This window comes from Gekko japonicus, unplaced genomic scaffold, assembly GCF_001447785.1.
Source record: "Gekko japonicus isolate JY-2015 unplaced genomic scaffold, Gekko_japonicus_V1.1 scaffold834, whole genome shotgun sequence".
Classification (NCBI taxonomy): domain Eukaryota; kingdom Metazoa; phylum Chordata; class Lepidosauria; order Squamata; family Gekkonidae; genus Gekko; species Gekko japonicus.
The window spans coordinates 107,945-126,054 of NW_015165855.1; the positions used below are offsets into that span (position 1 = coordinate 107,945).

Genomic DNA, 18,110 nt, shown 5'->3' on the forward strand with positions numbered 1-18,110 from the left:
ATTTACTTATTCACCGTGGACAGGCCGGTTTTCCAAATGTTTGCGTGAGGAAAGTAGTTCCTTCTCCAGACAGCGAGAAGGTTAACAAGATAACAAGACTCCGCCAGTCCGCCTCGCCTGGCTCCTGTCAGCCGAACTCCAGGAGCGTGAGGGGAAACGCGGCGCTTCGAGCCTCACGGCCCGCTCTAGCCCTTGTCCGCTCTATGGTGCCTACGACATTTCCGCGCGCCGCGTGCGTGATGACGCCACCGCCACTGCGGAGGGGGAGGGGGGGTGGCGGCTGCGCGGCCGGCGGGAGGTCTGTCGGTTCCCGGCGCGCGCTCCTTCCCTCCGCGAGGCGCGAGGGGGGGGCGGGCGGGGCGGTGTGAGTCGGGCGATGGCGAAGACCGTGGCCTATTTCTATGACCCGGATGTCGGCAACTTTCACTACGGTGCGTCGGGGGGATGTGGAAGGAAAGGTACTCCCTCCCCGGTGCCGTGAAAACCTCTTAAGCCGCTTCCCTTCGTTCAGACGTGCGGGGGGAGTTCCGTGTTTGGAGCGCTCCGCCCCTCTCCCCCACCCCCCCCTCCCCGAGACCTTACATGCCCAGGATCGCTCCGAACAAGGAACTTCCCGTGCACGTCTGGAAGGTGTCTTAGAGTTTTCACCCTGGAAGCTGCACCTCCCGCGCCAAGACAGCTGCTGTGGTTGGGTTGCTAGTGAGGGAGAAGAGCGGAGGACAGGCGCCCCCCCCTCGTTTCCCAGGAGAGGGCCCCCCTGGAGGGTTGCCAATCTTCAGGTGGAGCTCCCGGAGAGCTCCCGGAGTTCCAATCAGTGACTTGGATTCGCTGGGAGAATTTGAATAGGAACGTTTCCTTGTAAATAAATTAAATAACATCCGCTAAAGAAGGCAGATACCAGGTACAAGCACTGAGGTTTGTCCACGCTTCATATTCTGCATTGAGCTTGCCTACCGTGTTTGATTTTCACCAGAAAAGCCCAGGCAGCTATAGGCAAAGAGACGGCATGAACATGCAGGGCAGGGATTTCCCCACAGCGTTAGAAATCTTCCCACTGATTACAGTTCAAAGTTTCCGGTGATCGCAGCTGCTCTCCAGTATACAGAATTCAGTTCCCCTGGAGACAATGGCAGCTTCGAAGGGTGGACTCTATCGCATCACACCTCTGATAATCTCTCTCCCTTCCCCAAACTCTGCCCCCAAATTTGCGGGATTTCCCTAAGCCACAGTTGGCAGCCCCAACTTGGAGCCCCCATGGAAGGCACCTTCTCCTGCCTCTGGACCCTCAGCCACTCCAACGAACGTGGGTTTCACCACTGTGGCAAAACCCGAGTTCAGTCACCCGGTCCTCACCAGTGGTTCGCTCCCCTTTTGAAGCTATCCCCATATCTTGTAGCCAGAAGTTTAGAAATAAATTTGTGTGTAAAAAGTGTGCTTTTTCTCCCCTGTTCTGTTCATATGCCACCAGAGACGCATGATACAGGTGGAGAAGCATTTGGGCCATGGAGAAAGAGTTAGCGTTCTTGCGGTCGCTGGTGAAGTGGTGAGCGGCTACAGGAAGCCCTCCTTAGTGGGTTCCTGGCTTGTGGAACTGACTGCCACATGATGCAGTGATGCCCACTGCTTTGGGTGGATTTTAAAAGGGGGTTGGATAGATTTAGGGAGGATAGATCTGTTGTGGGCTAGGAGTTACGATAGCTGAATGAAACCTGCAAGTTCAGAGGCAGAAGGTCTCCACTGATGAAATGCTGCCTACAGTTGTCTTGCCAGCCCTGCTTGTGGACCTCTTGGCGTCTTACTGACCACTGCTGAAAACAGGATGGGGGGCTAGATGGAGCTTTGCTCTGATCCTGGAGGGGTAAAGTTTTATTTTTAGCACCAAGTTTCGTCTTGCAGTTTTCTTTCAGGAGTCCTGCTGTCATTATTACACAAAAAGCATCATTGTATGAACTGTTTCTGTTGTGTCCATGCGTAGCAGAGAGAACACTTATCGGCTTTTAAAATCCAGAAGACATTTTCAGAGATCATCACATTTAATTAATTTAGAGAATGCCCTACTACAAGATGCGATGATGAGCCGGTTTTAAAGTAACATGATTAGAAAACACATTATAAAGGGTAGGTCAACCAACAGCTCTGAGCCAGGGTGGACAAAGAAACCTTCCGTATATAGGAACTGTATACCTCTTAAGGGTCTGATAGTGCTGCAGACAGATGGGGGCAGGGGTGTTCATGCTCCTTTCGTGAGCTTCCTGTAAACTGAGTGTTTCAGGAAACCGTGCTGGAAAAGATGCACCTTGGGATGATGATGTTAATGATTACGATTTTATTATGATTGTTTTTTTTGTTAAATGCTAGTTGGAGCTCTGCCGAAACGGCTCACAATTTGATAAACAAGATGTAACGAAGGACAGAAGGGGAAACAAGCAAATGAGGAGTCTAAGTGTGATCGTTTTATGAATAAGGAGGAGGACTGGCAACTGATGGAGTCTGTTCTGGGACCCTGTGGCGTTTGTCCCTGCCACGCTGATAGAGAGAGGGCTACACTGTCATTTGATTCTGCAAACCGTAGTGTATACTGTCCGTAGGCTAGACCTGATACAGCATAGTGGATAAGGGGGTGACCTGGGAAGCCCCTGATTCAATTGCCTCTCCTGCCATGAGTTTGATGGGTGGCCGTAGACTAGACTGTACCTGCGGTAGGAGAGCTACAGCCATCTCCCTTGACTGTCAGTGAATCGCTTTGAACATCTAAAATGTGCTAAATAAATGGTGGTGGTGGTGGTATTAGTGCCGTCCCAGCATTTGTTACAACAACCCTGTTCTTCCCCCCTCCCAGTTTTCTCTCCTTTGTGAATTTTGATAATGGTTCACTAGATCCTAAGCAATAGACCTAAGCAATGGTGTGGGTATGTTAATAACTTTGTCCCCCCCCCCTTTCCTGTCGTATTAGGGGCTGGACATCCCATGAAGCCCCATCGCCTGGCCCTGACCCACAGCCTGGTGCTGCACTACGGACTCTACAAGAAGATGATTGTAAGCATTCTGTTGGTTGTGTCAAGTACAGCTTTGGTTTTGGGTCACTACTGTGCATTTCAGGGCCGTAACTTCCCTGGCTTTGTGGTTGATGCTCCGAAGTCTACATATATTACAGAAACAACTGTCCTTAGCCATGACATAATCTCAGCCGATTTCCCCCTCCGCTGCTCTAAAGGAGAGGAATTTCTCTTGCAGGTATTTAAGCCGTACCAAGCATCCCAGCATGATATGTGCCGTTTTCACTCAGAAGATTACATTGATTTCCTTCAGAGGGTGAGTCCAACCAACATGCAAGGATTTACCAAGAGCCTCAATGCTTTCAATGTGGGGGACGACTGGTAAGTACTACTCTTCTTTTAGATATGTGGGGAGGCTGAGGTTCAGACCAGGTCTGAGGAACTTGGGCCCCGGTCACACGGGCAGGAAAATGCGGGGGGGGGGGGGGGGAGCGTGGCTGTTTGTCCCGGAGCAAAATAACGCGCAGCTGCGCAGTCAGACGTCCCGTAGAGGTCCCGTGGTTAGGGGGGAGGTGCCGATCACAGGACAATCCTGTGGCGCGGCAAAGAAGCGGCCTCACTGGCAAAAGGCTCTGTGGGTTTAACCCCTTTCAGGGCGGCAGAGGAATGCAAACTGTATCCTCCGGTCCCCTCCAGGAGGAGCTTCAGCCGGGCCGCCCTCCCGTCACGCCCCCTCTGCACCTCCCCTTCTGCTGCCCGGTGCAGAGAGTTCCTCTCAAGCAGGCCGAGCCAGGAGTGGGGGGGGGTACGGAAAAGAGGAGGGGGCTGTGTTGTTTGTTTTTAAACGAAGTGTGCGCATGCGCCATTGGGTGCTTGTGCGCATCGCGTCGGGACATGGGCGGGCGCCGGATGCCACGACTTGCCACCGGAAACGCGATCAGGCGCCCGCCCTTGCCCCGCGGTTTTCAGAAACTAGTACCTCGGAGGTACTAGTTTTTTACCCCACATCTTCGGCGGGAAGCCTCGGGTTCGCCATTGGAGCTCTACGCTTCTCAGATGTGGCGCTGTGATCGCGCCTGGAAAATCCGCCTATCTTCCGTCTCTGTAGCGTGGCTAATGCTCTGTGTGACCGCAGCCTTGTATATTAAAGTCACACTGGAAAACTCTTTTAAGGTTCTGGTCACTGTGGCCTGCTTGTTCATTCTAAGTATAGTAGAGGTTTGTCGTCAAAGGCTTTAGCTGGATATTGCAATTTGTGTGAAATCTGAACCCATTTCTTGCCCTTTGGTTTAGTTGTTTGCAGTCTCTCTTCACCCAGGTCCCATTGCCTCTTAATTGTCAAGTTCCTACTGTCCTGCTTCTCAGCTATCTGTTAATTAGGGTATGGCTTTAAAGCTCAGCATCTAAAGGCTTCACTTAGGGCTTGTTTTCAAGTGTGCTTCCTTAACAGCGAAGCGTGCACATTTGTTTTACTCTACTAAAGAAAATAATTCCACCATGAGGTCTTGGAAGCTGTCCAAACTCACTCTGTTGGACACACAAGGACTTCACATGTTGCATGGCCCACAAGCTCAGCAAGAACACAAAGCTATGTATATGTTGAATGCCTATCCTTTAGTCAGTCCTGACATGTGAATGCTGGCAGTCTCAGATGAATATTGAGGGTCTCTGAAAACTTGGAGAGACATTGATAATCTCTCAAATGTTATTGTCAACATTCACTTGTTATTCACCTGATGCTGGGAAAGATTGAGGTTCAAAGAAGACGGGGACGGCAAAGGATGAGATGGTTAGACAGTGTCATAGATGCAATGAACATGAAGTTGAGCAAACCTCAGAGGACGGCGGAAGACCGGAAGGCCTGGCGTGATCTGGTCCATGGGGTCGCGAAGAGTCGGGCTCGACTGTGCGACTGAACAACAAAAGAAAGCTCCTCTGTGTTCATGTCAGTATTTATCAGTGTTGAATATTTAATGTAATGTATCCTCACAGATTAGGCCTTTGGTTCCTGTCTTGTTGTATTTGTCTGATTATTTTTCCGTCTAACAGTCACTCCCATCTAAGTTGAAATTATTACTGGAAACCGTATCTTGTTGTGAAGCTTCTGTTACTGTATCGGCAGAGGCTGAAAATTTTGTCCAGAAAATATTGCATGTCGAAGCAAAGATGCAAGAGGACAGAAATATAAGTGGCAAGAGAGCACATACGTTTTTAACGTTAAGGATAGGATACAGGGAATCACATAAAAGGACAGGATCAAAATAATAGAGGATAAGAGAATAGGAGTGGAATTGTTTGCATTTAGAGGACGAGAGGTAATGTTGTGTCAAAAAAGCTGAAGAGAAAATAAAATAGTGGTACGTTGAATAACACTGTTTGGGTTGGGAGGTATAAAAGAGCAAGAGTCCAGCAGCACCCTAAAGACTAACAACATTTGTAGCCGGTTATGAGCTTTCGTGAGTCATTGCTCACTTCTTCCAGTAGGTTGGGTGCTGGACTTCTGGAGGAAGTAAATGGGGGCAGTCTGTTGTAAAAACAGAGGTTTGCATGAAACAAAGACTTTGGGGGATCTAATACAGGTGAGGAAATGCCCTGTCTCTAGGGGAACTAGCAGGCAGATTTCTAGGAATCCCTTTCTCTGAGCAGCTATGTGACTGCAAATCCGGCACTTTTTAATTTGTTGCAGTAAATACAATTTGACCTGGGACAAATGGATCACAACCTATATCCAAAAATGGAGTTTCGTTACAAAACAAGAGGTTATAGCTAAGTTACTAGTTGATATCTATCCGAATGTGACTCCTGCAGTTGCAAAATTTTTGTCTATGGCCAGGGCATCACTTCTTAATGTTAAAATGTATTCTTATGTCTCTCATATTGTATATTTCTGTTTCTTACATTGTCTATACATCAATATAATTTTTGGCTGTTTGCTTATGACCTGTTGGTCTGCAAGTATTAATAAAAGCCTGAAGTACAGGTGATAGTGTCTGAAGATGTAAGAGGAACTTTGTGCTTATTAAGAATGGAACAGAAAAGACCCTAAATATGCAGGGAGAATCATAAGGAAGCACAGTGGTGGATATAGTTAGGCACACAGAGAGAGTCCAAATTGGTTTTCATTTTTGACATTGTCATCCACTGTGAACTTATGGAAGGGTGGAGTATACCTTTTTAAAAGTCACTAATGCCCCAGCTCTGATACATCAGTATTGTGAACATAAGCTAATTGTAACTACTGGCTTGACTGACATTACTTCCCCCTGGGGGAAAAAAACCCCTGGGGTTCTGCACACAGGTGAAGATCTCAAACAGAAACTTTAAAAATCCCCAAATTGTTTCTTTTGGGGGAGGGGGGTGGAATCAAGAAACAAATTACAGACTCTGTTCCTACTTCTTGTGGTGGCATTCTGGAGGGGCAGGCCTGTTAGTGTGCTGCAGGTAAAGCAAAGAGTAGGCTTGTGGCACCTTGAAGAGTCACATTGATTGCAGTGGGATTGACTGTTAACACCCAAACACTGAGCCACAGAATAAAGTGAATTTGTTTCTTATTTAGGGGAATAAAATGACATCACAGAATGTGGGTAGAGAGATGTTGAGCGAAAATGTCCCTTTAAGGAAGCGCTAGGGGCACTGCAGTCTAAGTTAACTGGAAATTTTCCTGGTCTCATCAGGCCACGTCACTGTGGGAGCTTCAAGCCATCCCTATGAGCAGCGGTGATGCTGTGGTTCTCTGCAACAGTGGCCAGATAATGTTCGTTTTGGCCAGGCACATGAGCTGATTTGTTTCCTCGTCTATCAACATAATGTTGGCAATTGATGCCAGTTCTCTGTTGCCGTCTTGAGTTATTGCAATAACTTGCAATTAGTGTATAAATGGCAACAATAGTTGGCATGAACATGGCAACAATAGTTGGCATCAAGGCCACCCGTCTGAACTGATGGGGGAGAAATGCATCAGTAATCGATTTTGCTCTTTATATAGCTGGGGATTGGCAACCATTTCGTTTGGTCTGATGGCGTAGCTTGAAATGGCATGCTACTGCTCTGGCACTGGCTAACCAAACAAAAAAAAAAATGTTGCCTTGCCCATCTGATGTTCATCTCATTCCTAGTGGCAAGCCAAGATGGCTTGCCACTAGGAATGAGATGAACATCAGATGGGCAAGGCAACATTTTTTTTCTGTCTTACGACAATACAGTGGAGTGGATGTAGAGGAGAGTGACGAAGATGGTCAGGGCCTGGAGACCAAGAAGCCCTGTGAGGAAAGGCAGGATTTGGGAATGCTCACTCTGGAGAAGAGGAGGTTGAGGGGGGGACGCAGTCGGTCCCTTGAAATATTTGAAAGGCTGTCACTTGGAGGGGGGCAAGTAGCTGTTCCTGTTGGCAGCAGAAAACAGGACTCACAATAATGGATTAAAATTATGAGTGGAAAGAGACTAGGATATTAGCGGGGGGGGGATTTACAGTAAGAGTAGGTCAGCAGAATCGGCTGCTTAGGGAGGTGGTGAGCTCCCCCTCACTGGCAGATGTCAAGTAGTGGCTGGACAAGCAGTTGTCAGGGATGCTCTAGGCGGATCCTGCATTGAATAGGTGGTTGGACTGGATGGCCCCTTCCAGCTCTATGTTTCTGACTGCCACTTCAAGCTTTGTGTTTTTCCTCAGTCCAGTCTTCCCAGGGCTGTTTGAGTTTTGCTCTCGCTACACTGGGGCCTCCCTGCAAGGAGCAACACAGCTGAACAATAAGGTAAGAAAGGTGCTGGGCTTACCCACTTCCTGCCTGTAGGACGGCTACTGTCAGCCAAGGGCTGGTGTCCCAAGGGCTCCTGCCGTGTTGTGATTGCCCTGCATTTTTGCCCACCTGAATGGCATTTACAGCTGTCTGCTCTGACGGAGTGTCGTGAAAGCTGGGATGGAGCTATGGATTGGGGGGGAGGGCGGTGCCTGGTTCCTTGAATCTCACCTCTGCCACAGACTCACTAGTCAGCCTCAGGCATGCTGCTCTTGGCCTCAGGCCTTCATTAAGGATAATACTGACCTGCCTTAAAAGGCTGTTATATAGGGTTGCCAGCTCTGGGTTAGGAAATACCTGGAGATTATGGGGGTGAAGCCTGAGGAGGGTGGGGATGGGGGAGGGACTTCAGTGGGGTATAATGCCTGGGATATAATGCCATTTTCTCCATGAAATGATTTCTGTTGGCTGGAGATCAGCTGTAACCCCAGGAGATCTCCAGCTAGCACCTGGAGGCTGGCAGCTTGTATATGTTATAAAAACACACGTCGGTCACCTTTGAAAACGCTACCTAAATCCTAAGAATCGTTATAGGAAGAATTGCACTCACCGGTCTCGGCAAAATCCTTAGCGGTTTTGTCCCAGAGGTGTATGGAGAAAAGGAGGGGTCGTTTAAAACAGAGGGTGTGATATTGGCATCTGTTAATGTTTTAGCAGCACTTAGTTCTGTGTTTTCTGCTCGTGTGTCCCTTTCTTTCTTAGATTTGTGATATTGCTATAAACTGGGCAGGAGGCCTGCACCATGCAAAGAAGTTTGAGGTAACAGAAGGCTTTCCTCGTAGTGGAGGGTGGGGAAGACTTATCGTGGCTCCGTGTTGATACCATTTTCCTCTCTCCCAATTCCAGGCCTCTGGTTTTTGTTACGTCAATGACATCGTTATTGGCATTTTGGAGCTTCTCAAGTAAGAGACGGGGCACGAGTGCAGCTGTTTGGGGGGGGGGAGACAGGTGTTGTGAAAGATGCCTTATGCAACGGGGCTTCTCTGTAAGACTAATTTTTGTTTGCTTGTTTAAATCATACTTTTGTGCTGGTGGTTCTTCCCATTCCTTTTCTCTGTTAGCTGTTTTGCTTGTCCCTTAATGCCTCTTCTGCTGTTTTTGTGGCTGTTCTTTGACATGGAGCCGTTCTTACCCAGCTCATCTTTCTGTTTCAACTGAGAAGCAAGCTCTGCTTGCAGAAATGCCTCCCCCGAGGCTCCAGGTGCCCTCAGGTGGCTCATTGTGCAAGAGCACAGATCCATTTGTTCTTTGGGGTTGTGGCCACGTTCCTGTAGAAGGTCTTTCCACGCCTACCTGCAAAATATTTCTACCCTTTACATGCAGCCTGCAAAGTGAGGATAGGGGAAGGTAGATGAAGAAATGGAGTTGGCTTAGGGCTGGTAAGATGAATAAATTTGCTTCAAGGCAGCTTTCAGTGCTTGGAATACATCAGGGCTTCCCCTTTCGTAACATTGCATGCTAGAAAACGCAATCTGAAGGCCGTTTACTGAAAGGAGCAACATTCCAAAAAGTATAACTCAGTTAAGTTATGGTCTACAGTAAACTCAGTCTACATTTGCAACTCCAAACTGCCAGGAAGTAGACCAAACCCCAGAGTGGAGCTCTGATGCGTCTCATTGGGGAGCGGAGAGCTTGAAGACTAAGAAATCCTTGGGTGATTAACCTGGTGGCTGGTTCGGACCCACAGCGCTGAGCCTTCTCCACAGAACTCACACGATGAAAGAGATCATATGGGAAGAGGTGCTGCTTAAGAATGTTTGGACCCAGACTCTGTATGGCCGTGTAGTAATGAGCCCCTTAAACTGTGCCCAAAACTTAACCAGCTAGTTAAGTTGATCGGTCATAAAAGAGGCACATCCGTGCCATATGCTCCAGGAATGAGGCTGGTTGCAGCATTTTGCACTGATTGCAGCCTTCAGTGAGGCTTTATGGACAGTATCACGGAGCCCTGTTGTCTTTCTGCCATTACTACTTAGCCAAAAACCCTGAGTAAGGAACCTGTCAAAGCAGGGCTGTCCAGCCTTTCAGCGCTAGGCTCATGAATGAAGACTCTTCTTGAACCTTTTGCATTTCTGCAGCTGAGGGGCTGTCTGGACGTGCCTCTTGTCACAGTCGCTCTGTGTCTCCAAAAGCCAAATCCATTGAGAGTCCCTTTTCCACAGAACTACCAGAGCGTCAGCCTAAAGTGGCGCACTGGCCACCCCTGCACCATTTGCTGTCCGTCCACGCCCACAGGCAATGTTCCCTCTAAGCTGTAGAGTCCTGTGAGCAAAAATTCTACTTTGTGAGCTACAGGCATTAAAGTTGTGAGCAGGTGATTCGGCTACTGCATAAATTAGTGTGTTCTGGAGCCCTCCTTCCTGAACTGAGACGAAAATGTGTGAGCCGGAGGCTAAAAAACTGTGAGCTAGCACACACTAACTCAGCTTAGAGGGAACACTGCCCACAGGCTGATTGGTTGTGGGATGCTACATTCCCATCCTTACCAAATCCATCTCAACACGGATCAATCTGTGTTTTCAGTCAGTCTGTGCTTCAGGGTGCCTTGAGCAAAAATATTTGGGAAGAGGCAGGATTTAAAAGTTAAGAAACTGAACAGATGAGGATGGCTTTCAGCTTGCTCAGGCTCAGCAAAGGTTTTCTGAGCCCCCATCACAGTAACATTTGTCCTATCAGTGCTTGGTATTCCTTAGATCATTCATTGGTTTCAGAGGTCAGCCCCCCCCCCCCCCCCCCCCTTCCCCCTTCTATCCAGCTTTAATAATAACTGTAAAATTTTCCCTCCCCCAACCATCCTTATGCCACTACCATCCTTATGCCATCATCATTATGTCACCATCATTCTATCTACGCCCCCCTCACTAGTCCCGCAAATTGACCATCCTTAGAGCGGGGACTATTGGGGGTGCGAGACGTGCCTGGCAGAGGTCAACGCTGTATGGACGTATATTGTTGCTGCTATATTTATTGTTATTACTGTTGCTGGTTAATAATTTTAGAATCCCATCTTGTACTTTTATAGTTAAATAATTTTAGAGCACCGTAAAGCAAATTTTAGTAAATTGTATTGTTGTATTTTATATTATTCTTTACTGTTTTAATGTTTTAACTTGGGCATTTTTGTCCCTTGTGAGCCGCCCTGAGCCTTCGGGGAGGGTGGGGTATAAATTCAAAAATAAATAAATAAATAAAAATAAATAAACCAAGGGCTGGGGAGGGGGCACCTCTCGGGCACAGTATATGGCCCAGGTGCAACTCGGCTTCTGACTGGGACTCTCAATATATCTCTTCATCTCTGCTCTCTGCCAGATATCACCCGCGTGTCCTTTACATCGATATTGATATTCATCATGGAGACGGTGTCCAAGAGGCTTTTTATCTGACAGACCGGGTCATGACAGTGTCTTTTCACAAATATGGAAACTACTTCTTCCCCGGTACAGGTATGGAGCTCTTGATTGCTCTTTGTCTGCAGGAACAAAGACTCCTTGCACAATCCCCCTTTGACCGTTTCAGTGTTGCAATACCCACAGAGGTCTTTGAGATTCATGTGTGTAAAACCATTGCAGTAGGACAGGGATCCCAGAGTGACTTTGGTGACCTAACCGCATAGTGAAACAGAGATGTTTTGAGCTCTGTCTGCGCAAATCTGCTGAAGATCTGAATTATACTTTCTGTTGTGCTTTTATGTTCTTAGTATTTAAAGAACAGCATTTGAATTTGGTCCCTGCTTTCTCCTGCCAGGTGACATGTATGAAGTTGGGGCAGAGAGTGGTCGTTATTACTGCCTGAATGTGCCTTTGCGTGATGGAATTGATGACCAAAGTGAGTGGAAGGTTTCCTGTGGGCCTTGTGGCGGGTCCGCTCTTCTGCGCACTCTCAAACTTCCAGGGCTGTAACTGCGATCTTGTCTTCTCTTTGAAGGTTACAAGCACCTTTTCCAGCCAGTCATTAATCAAGTAATAGACTTCTACCAGCCCACCTGCATTGTGCTACAGGTAAAGGGGAAACCATCTGAGCTATTGGATGGGCTCTCATGTAGAGATGTGAAGGCCCAGAAAAAAACAGGAACAATTCGGAAAAAAACCGTTTTTCTTCCGTTTTTTTCCTGAATCCTTTTTGTTTTTTTCCGAAAAATTGAAAAAGGAAAAGAAAAGAAAAAAAATTGATTATGGAACGTTTTATTTTAACATGATGAATAAAATATTTTAAGACAAGGTGTTCAAATATTTTCCAAATCATTTCTAAAATATATATATATATATGGTATCAGATTGATCTAATTTCTGTGCACTGAGGACAAGCAAGTCCTAGGTTACAAACGGAACTCTCCAATGCAAGAACAAGATGCATTTCTTCCTTTAGGAGGTGCGATTGTCAGAAGAAAATAAAAAAGTTTCAGTTTTGTTTTTGCATGTGGGTGGGTATTCTGTATGTAATAATTGTTTGGATACACTATATTTTTAATATGCTAGTTGTGATAATTTCATGCCAAGTAAAAATGTTCATAGTCATATTTTATGTTCCTAAAGTAACAGAATGACTTTCAATCTAGAAAAGACAAAAGAAATGCTAATGTAGCATTTTTTTTCAATTTTTCCGAAAACTTCCGTTTTTTTCCGGAAATTTTACATCTCTACTCTCATGTGGCTTGGAATGTGCTTTTGTGACTAACTGGAGGAACTGGTGGGGTTAGGAGATGGCGGAAGGTGGCAAAGGGACTCCGTCCTGAGATTCTGTGAAGCATTTGGTTCACCTGTACGAGATACTTTACAATAGTCAGGACTCCAGTACTGTGACTTTCTACTCACTTCTCTCTCTCTCTCTCTCTCTCTCTCTCTTTTGCCACAAGTGTGGTGCTGACTCACTTGGTTGTGACCGTCTAGGTTGCTTTAACCTCAGTATAAGAGGACATGGGTAAGTTCACTTACTAGTAATAAGCTCATGAATAAAAGGGGAAATTTGCCATTACAGTGTTGTGGTTTCTCCCCTATGAGAACTGAACTCTGATCCTGACACATCAAGGAGCATTCCGTAGTATTTGGTCATAGTTGATGTCTTGTTGACTGGGGACTGGACTGCCAAAGAGCCTCTTTTAATAGCGGCAGTCTTGCCTGTCACTGCTCGAGTAGGAGTGTTTTCTGAGCTAGGCACCTACAGTATTTGCTTTCTCACAAATAGGAAGTAAGCAGAGGGTAGAGGTGTCAATTTCCTGAAAATTTTGAATCCACATGAAAATGGTGTTTTTTCCATGGGGGTGGGATCTGGCAGCCCCTCCGCTGTTCAGGGAGCATGAGGGTCAAGGAGAAACAGGGCACCGTGCTGAGGATAAGGGGAATGTGCCCTCAGAAGGGACCTCTTCCCCAGCTGTTGAGTGGGTATCCTTTCACACCAAGGAACCATCGCTGGGCAGGGTGGGAGGGGGGCTCTTGGTAGTTGGTGATTCAATCCTTAGGCAGGTAGACAGCTGGGTGGCGAACCCGCGTACTGACCGTATGGTGACTTGCCTGCCTGGTGCGAAGGTAGCGGACATTACGCGTGTTTTAGATAGGCTGGTAGATAGTGCTGGGGAGGAGCCAGTGGTCGTGGTGCATGTCGGCACCAACGATGTGGGGAAATGCAGTCGTGAGGTCCTGGAGGAGAAATTTAGGATGCTGGGCAGGAAACTTAGGTCCAGGACCTCCAAGGTAGCCTTCTCAGAAGTGTTACCTGTTCCACGCACAGGGCTGGAGAGACAGGCACAGATCAGGAGTCTCAATGCATGGATGAGACAATGGTGTAGGGGGGAAGGTTTCAAGTTTGTTAAGCACTGGGATGCTTTTTGGAACAAGAGGGAGCTGTACAGGCGAGACGGTCTCCACTTGTCCCGAGAAGGAACCAGGCTGCTGGCACTTAAAATCAAAAAGGTGGCAGAGCAGTTTTTAAACTGAATATTGGGGGAAAGCCGACAGGAGGAGATGAAAAGTCTCTGGTTCAGGTTGGCTCATCTCAGAGAGATGAGGGGGTACCTGTTGCTTTTCTACAGGGAGGTGGATTGAAATTGTCCACTGAGACCATGGATAGTGACATGGACTGCCTGACAAGGTCTCGAGATAGCAAGAGGAAGGTTGCAGGCTTAACTTGTAAGGGAAATTACAGCTGTTTCTATACAAATGCTAGAAGTGTCTGAGGTAAAATCGGGGAGTTGGAGTGCTTGGTGTTGGAGGGGAAAATAGACATTGTGGGGATTTCATAAACTTGGTGGGATGAGGAAAATCAGTGGGATACAGTGATTCCAGAAAGATGGAGTACTCCCTGTGTCAAGGTGTCAATTTTTCTTCTCACCTTGACCCAGGGAGTCCTCCATCTTTTTGTGTTATGCCTCTGAGGATGCCAGTCACAGCTGCTGGCGAAACGTCGGGTCCTACAATGCCAAGACCATGGCCAGACAGCCCAGAAAATCTACAACAACTAATCAAATACATCATTTATAACTTCAGTAGCATAATCAAATTGTACTATTTAGCATATTTATGGAGACTAAAAGTATACATATCTGCAAGTTGTATCCAGGACTTAAGAAAGAGTGCTAATGTCTGCACTTATATGCTGCCATAGCCCATGTGTTTTAATGTTTGCCATCTGAGAGGCAGGAAAAATAAAAGCTGACGGTAGAAAACAAATTTTGTAGTAAACAAAGAAAAGTAAGAAACCCTCTTATAGAGTCACAATGGGTAGGACTACCGGCATGATTGGATATTAAGATAAACTACTGTAGAACTTTGCATCATTTAACGTGTCGTGTTAATACTTATGCTGTGCTTCAGTTCTGTTTTTAGACTGCTGGTTGGTTCTGCAGCCCAGATCCTCTTGCATTGTTTATTGAATGTCCCATCTGTCGAATTGTATTGACTTATTCTGTGTAATCCGCCTTCAATCTCAGAGAAAGGCGGACTATAAACAATGTAAATAAATAAACTTCATAATACATAAGAACACCAGAGAAGCCAATGTTGGATCAGGCCAATGGCCCATCCAGTCCAACACTCTGTCACACACAGTGGCCAAAAATACCAGGTGTCATCAGTGTTCCCTCTAAGCTGTGTAGTCTTGTGAGCAAAAATTCTACTTTGTGAGCTACTGGCATTAAAGTTGTGAGCGAGCAATTTGGCTACTGCATAAATTAGTTTGCTCTGGAGCTGTCCTTCCTGAGCCAAGACAAAAATGTGTGAGCCAGAGGCTAAAAAACTCTGAGCTAGCGGCTTCCGGTCTGGCTCCCGCGAAAGGCAGACGCATCCTCGGGTCGCTCCCGAGGGCGCCTTGCCCGCCCGCGGTGGAGGAGGGAATCAGCGCAAGCGGAGACCCGAACGAGCCCCTCAGATGAGAGGAGCTTGGATCCGGGGCGCTTTAGGGCGTTCCAGGGGGGAGTCTCTCTTTCGGTCGAGAGATCGGAGATTGAGACTCTCGCCATGCCCTGCCCCTTTGGACCTTGCTGCGTGAGCGACCCCGTTCTACGGGGTTTAGCGGAACCACCGGGCGTCACCGAGTGATGAAGCGAATATCCGAAAAAAATGGAAAAGAAAAGACTGGCGTAACTGTGAGTTGTCAAAATACAGAGAAAATGAACTAAGAACGTTTCCCCCCCCCCTTCAGCGGAAAATGAGGAGATTAATCCTCTATAAGCGAGAAAGAAAAAAAAGAAAAGAGGGGGGGAATGGACTGAGCGAATAGTGATGTTTTCCTTTGATGTACTTGAAAATAAGCAAGAAAAGGTTTTGTTTCTCTGGAGCGCATTTTAAAAACTTTACTAAAAATAAAAAACAAGATGTCGGAGCTGGGTAAAGACAAGCGGGGGAGAAGGGAGGGACTTCCGTCTGGGCGTTTGTGTCAACGTGAGTGCCGGCTGTTTAATATTTGGACTGTGTATGGCTATGAATCCAACGGGGATTGTGAAGGAAAAGAAAAGCTTGAATTGTGACAGCGAAAAGTGCCTCATGAGCGCTTATAAAAGTCAACAATTGAAGAGGAGAATCCAGCGAAGGGACTGGGAGCGGATAAAAGCGAAATTGAAATTAATACCATTCTCAAAGCTGGAGATCTCCGGGCATGGCATGAAAGGAAGACAGCTTACAGCACAGGAACTGAAAGAGTTAACAGCGACACAGAAGGAGGAGGGGAAGAAGCCGGAGGCAAGAGAAAAACAGAGGAAGCCCCTCCCGTCACTGAGAGGGGAAAAGTAACCAGCGCGTTAAAGAAGCGGTTCTGAATGTGCCTTGAAGAGACTTTTTAACAGAAATTCAAAGGAACATTACTAACAAATTAACATAGAAAGTAACTGGAATGGAAAAAAGATGTTTGACAACACGCAGAAGAAGCCTTTGATGATTGGACATTACTAACAGTTTAATCTAACAGTTAATAGATCACTCAGCTTTCTCTTCGTCCCTCTATATACCTTCCCTATTTTTCTTTTTAAGCGAAACTCCTCCCCTTTTTAGGGGAGTAAATAAAATCTTTATACAAAAAAAAAACTGTGAGCTAGCTTACACTAACTCAGCTTAGAGGGAACACTGCTCAGGAGGTCCAGCAGTGGGGCCAGGAGAACACTGAACACTGAGAATTGAGCACTGAGAACACCAGACTCTGTAGTAATGTATCTCTAAATCATTATAGAACATTGTTGCCAGCATTATTTACATTTAAATGAAAATCTTGAAAATGTTGTCTGTAGTATCAGATGTTTCTATTTTTCTTTTTTCTTTTTTTATTAGTTTTCATTGTTAAAGAAGACAAAAAACATAAAACAAAAAACAACAATCACATAACAAAACAGTACAACAACAAACAGCTCTGAATCGAGCAAATAACTGTGTAAACTGTATACAGCTTTATAATAATATAATATCAAAGATTCATATACAGTATAATAAATTCCCTTTTTGCAGATATCCTTAACTCATTTCAAATCACAAACCTCTAAGGCTTCTATATTTGTTGCCAAATTTTATTCCTTTGTGCTATAGTCTTTGGTGTCCAACCATTTATAAAATCTCTGCCAATATTTATCAAATTTCACCATATTCTTTTCTTCTATAATATAAGTCAACCGTTCCATTTCTGCTAAATCTAAAACCTTGAAGATTATATCTTCCTTCGTAGGAATATTTTCATCCTTCCAATTTCTTGCGAAAACGATTCTTGCCGCAGTTAACATTTGCATTAGGAAGTAAATTTCACTATTTGAGAACATCTCCGGTATCATATTTAACAAAAAACATTCTGGCAACAGGGGTATTCTTTTGTCTAATATCTCATCTATCATTTCTTTCACTATTAACCAAAATCTTTTAGTCTCACCACATGTCCACCATAGATGGAAAAAAGTACCCGTACAATATTTACATTTCCAGCATTCCTTTCCTAGCTTATCATTCATTTTATTTAATATGACTGGCGAAATATACCATCTGTAAACCATCTTTACAACATTTTCCCTTAGTGCACTAGATCTTAGAAATTTTATATTCTTATTCCAGACTTTATCCCATTCTTCAGATTTAATATTTCTCCCTATATCTTTTTCCCATGCCGACATTACTGGTTTCATATACTCATCTCTTGTTCCCCAATTTAACAAAAATTCGTATGCTTTTTTAATAAATTTTTCTTTCTTATCTGACCAGATCTTATCTAATTCCGTTTGGTTCGAATAAATGCCCAATTGTTTATCTTTTAACCATATTGACCTCAATTGTATTCTTTCCCACCATGTAAGGTCAGTACCTTGTTCTTTCAAAATCTCCTCTGGAAGAAGATCACCCCTTTCATCTATCAGATCTTCATACCTCCATCTGGTATATTTTATATATAACGTAGGTAGGACAAATGCCTCAATAGGGGAAACCCATCTGGGCGTTTTTTCGTAATATGTTTTTATTTCACCCCATACTTTAAACAACGCTTTTCTAACAGTATGTTGTTTAAATATTGTTAAAACTGACGATTTGCTGTACCATAGATAGAAGTGCCATCCCATCGGGATGTCGTGCCCTTCTAAATTAAGCCCATCTGGGCGTTTTTTCGTAATATGTTTTTATTTCACCCCATACTTTAAACAACGCTTTTCTAACAGTATGTTGTTTAAATATTGTTAAAACTGACGATTTGCTGTACCATAACGCCAATCTGGAAGCGCTAAGCCCCCTCTTTGTTTTTTCCCTTGTAAATATTTTAATTTGATCCTTGGTCTCTTTCGGCGCCAGATGAATTCTTTCACTATTTTTTCTAGATCTTTAAAGAAATCTTGGTTACTTAAGATCGGTATGTTTTGAAATAAAAACAG

General features: G+C 45.4%; 1 protein-coding gene across 1 annotated transcript in view; it reads left to right on the top strand.

Moving 5' to 3' along the window:
- The first annotated feature begins 264 nt into the window (after positions 1–264).
- The window catches only part of HDAC3 (histone deacetylase 3), a 29,749-nt gene continuing 11,903 nt past the window's right edge, over positions 265–18,110 (top strand). The window contains exons 1-10 of the mRNA XM_015411168.1: positions 265–431; positions 2,954–3,036; positions 3,235–3,377; positions 7,663–7,744; positions 8,492–8,548; positions 8,636–8,691; positions 11,099–11,232; positions 11,534–11,614; positions 11,714–11,787; positions 12,642–12,706. Of these exons, the coding sequence (XP_015266654.1) occupies positions 377–431; positions 2,954–3,036; positions 3,235–3,377; positions 7,663–7,744; positions 8,492–8,548; positions 8,636–8,691; positions 11,099–11,232; positions 11,534–11,614; positions 11,714–11,787; positions 12,642–12,706 (830 nt within the window). The 5' untranslated portion in view covers positions 265–376. The remainder of the gene's footprint in view (positions 432–2,953; positions 3,037–3,234; positions 3,378–7,662; positions 7,745–8,491; positions 8,549–8,635; positions 8,692–11,098; positions 11,233–11,533; positions 11,615–11,713; positions 11,788–12,641; positions 12,707–18,110) is intronic.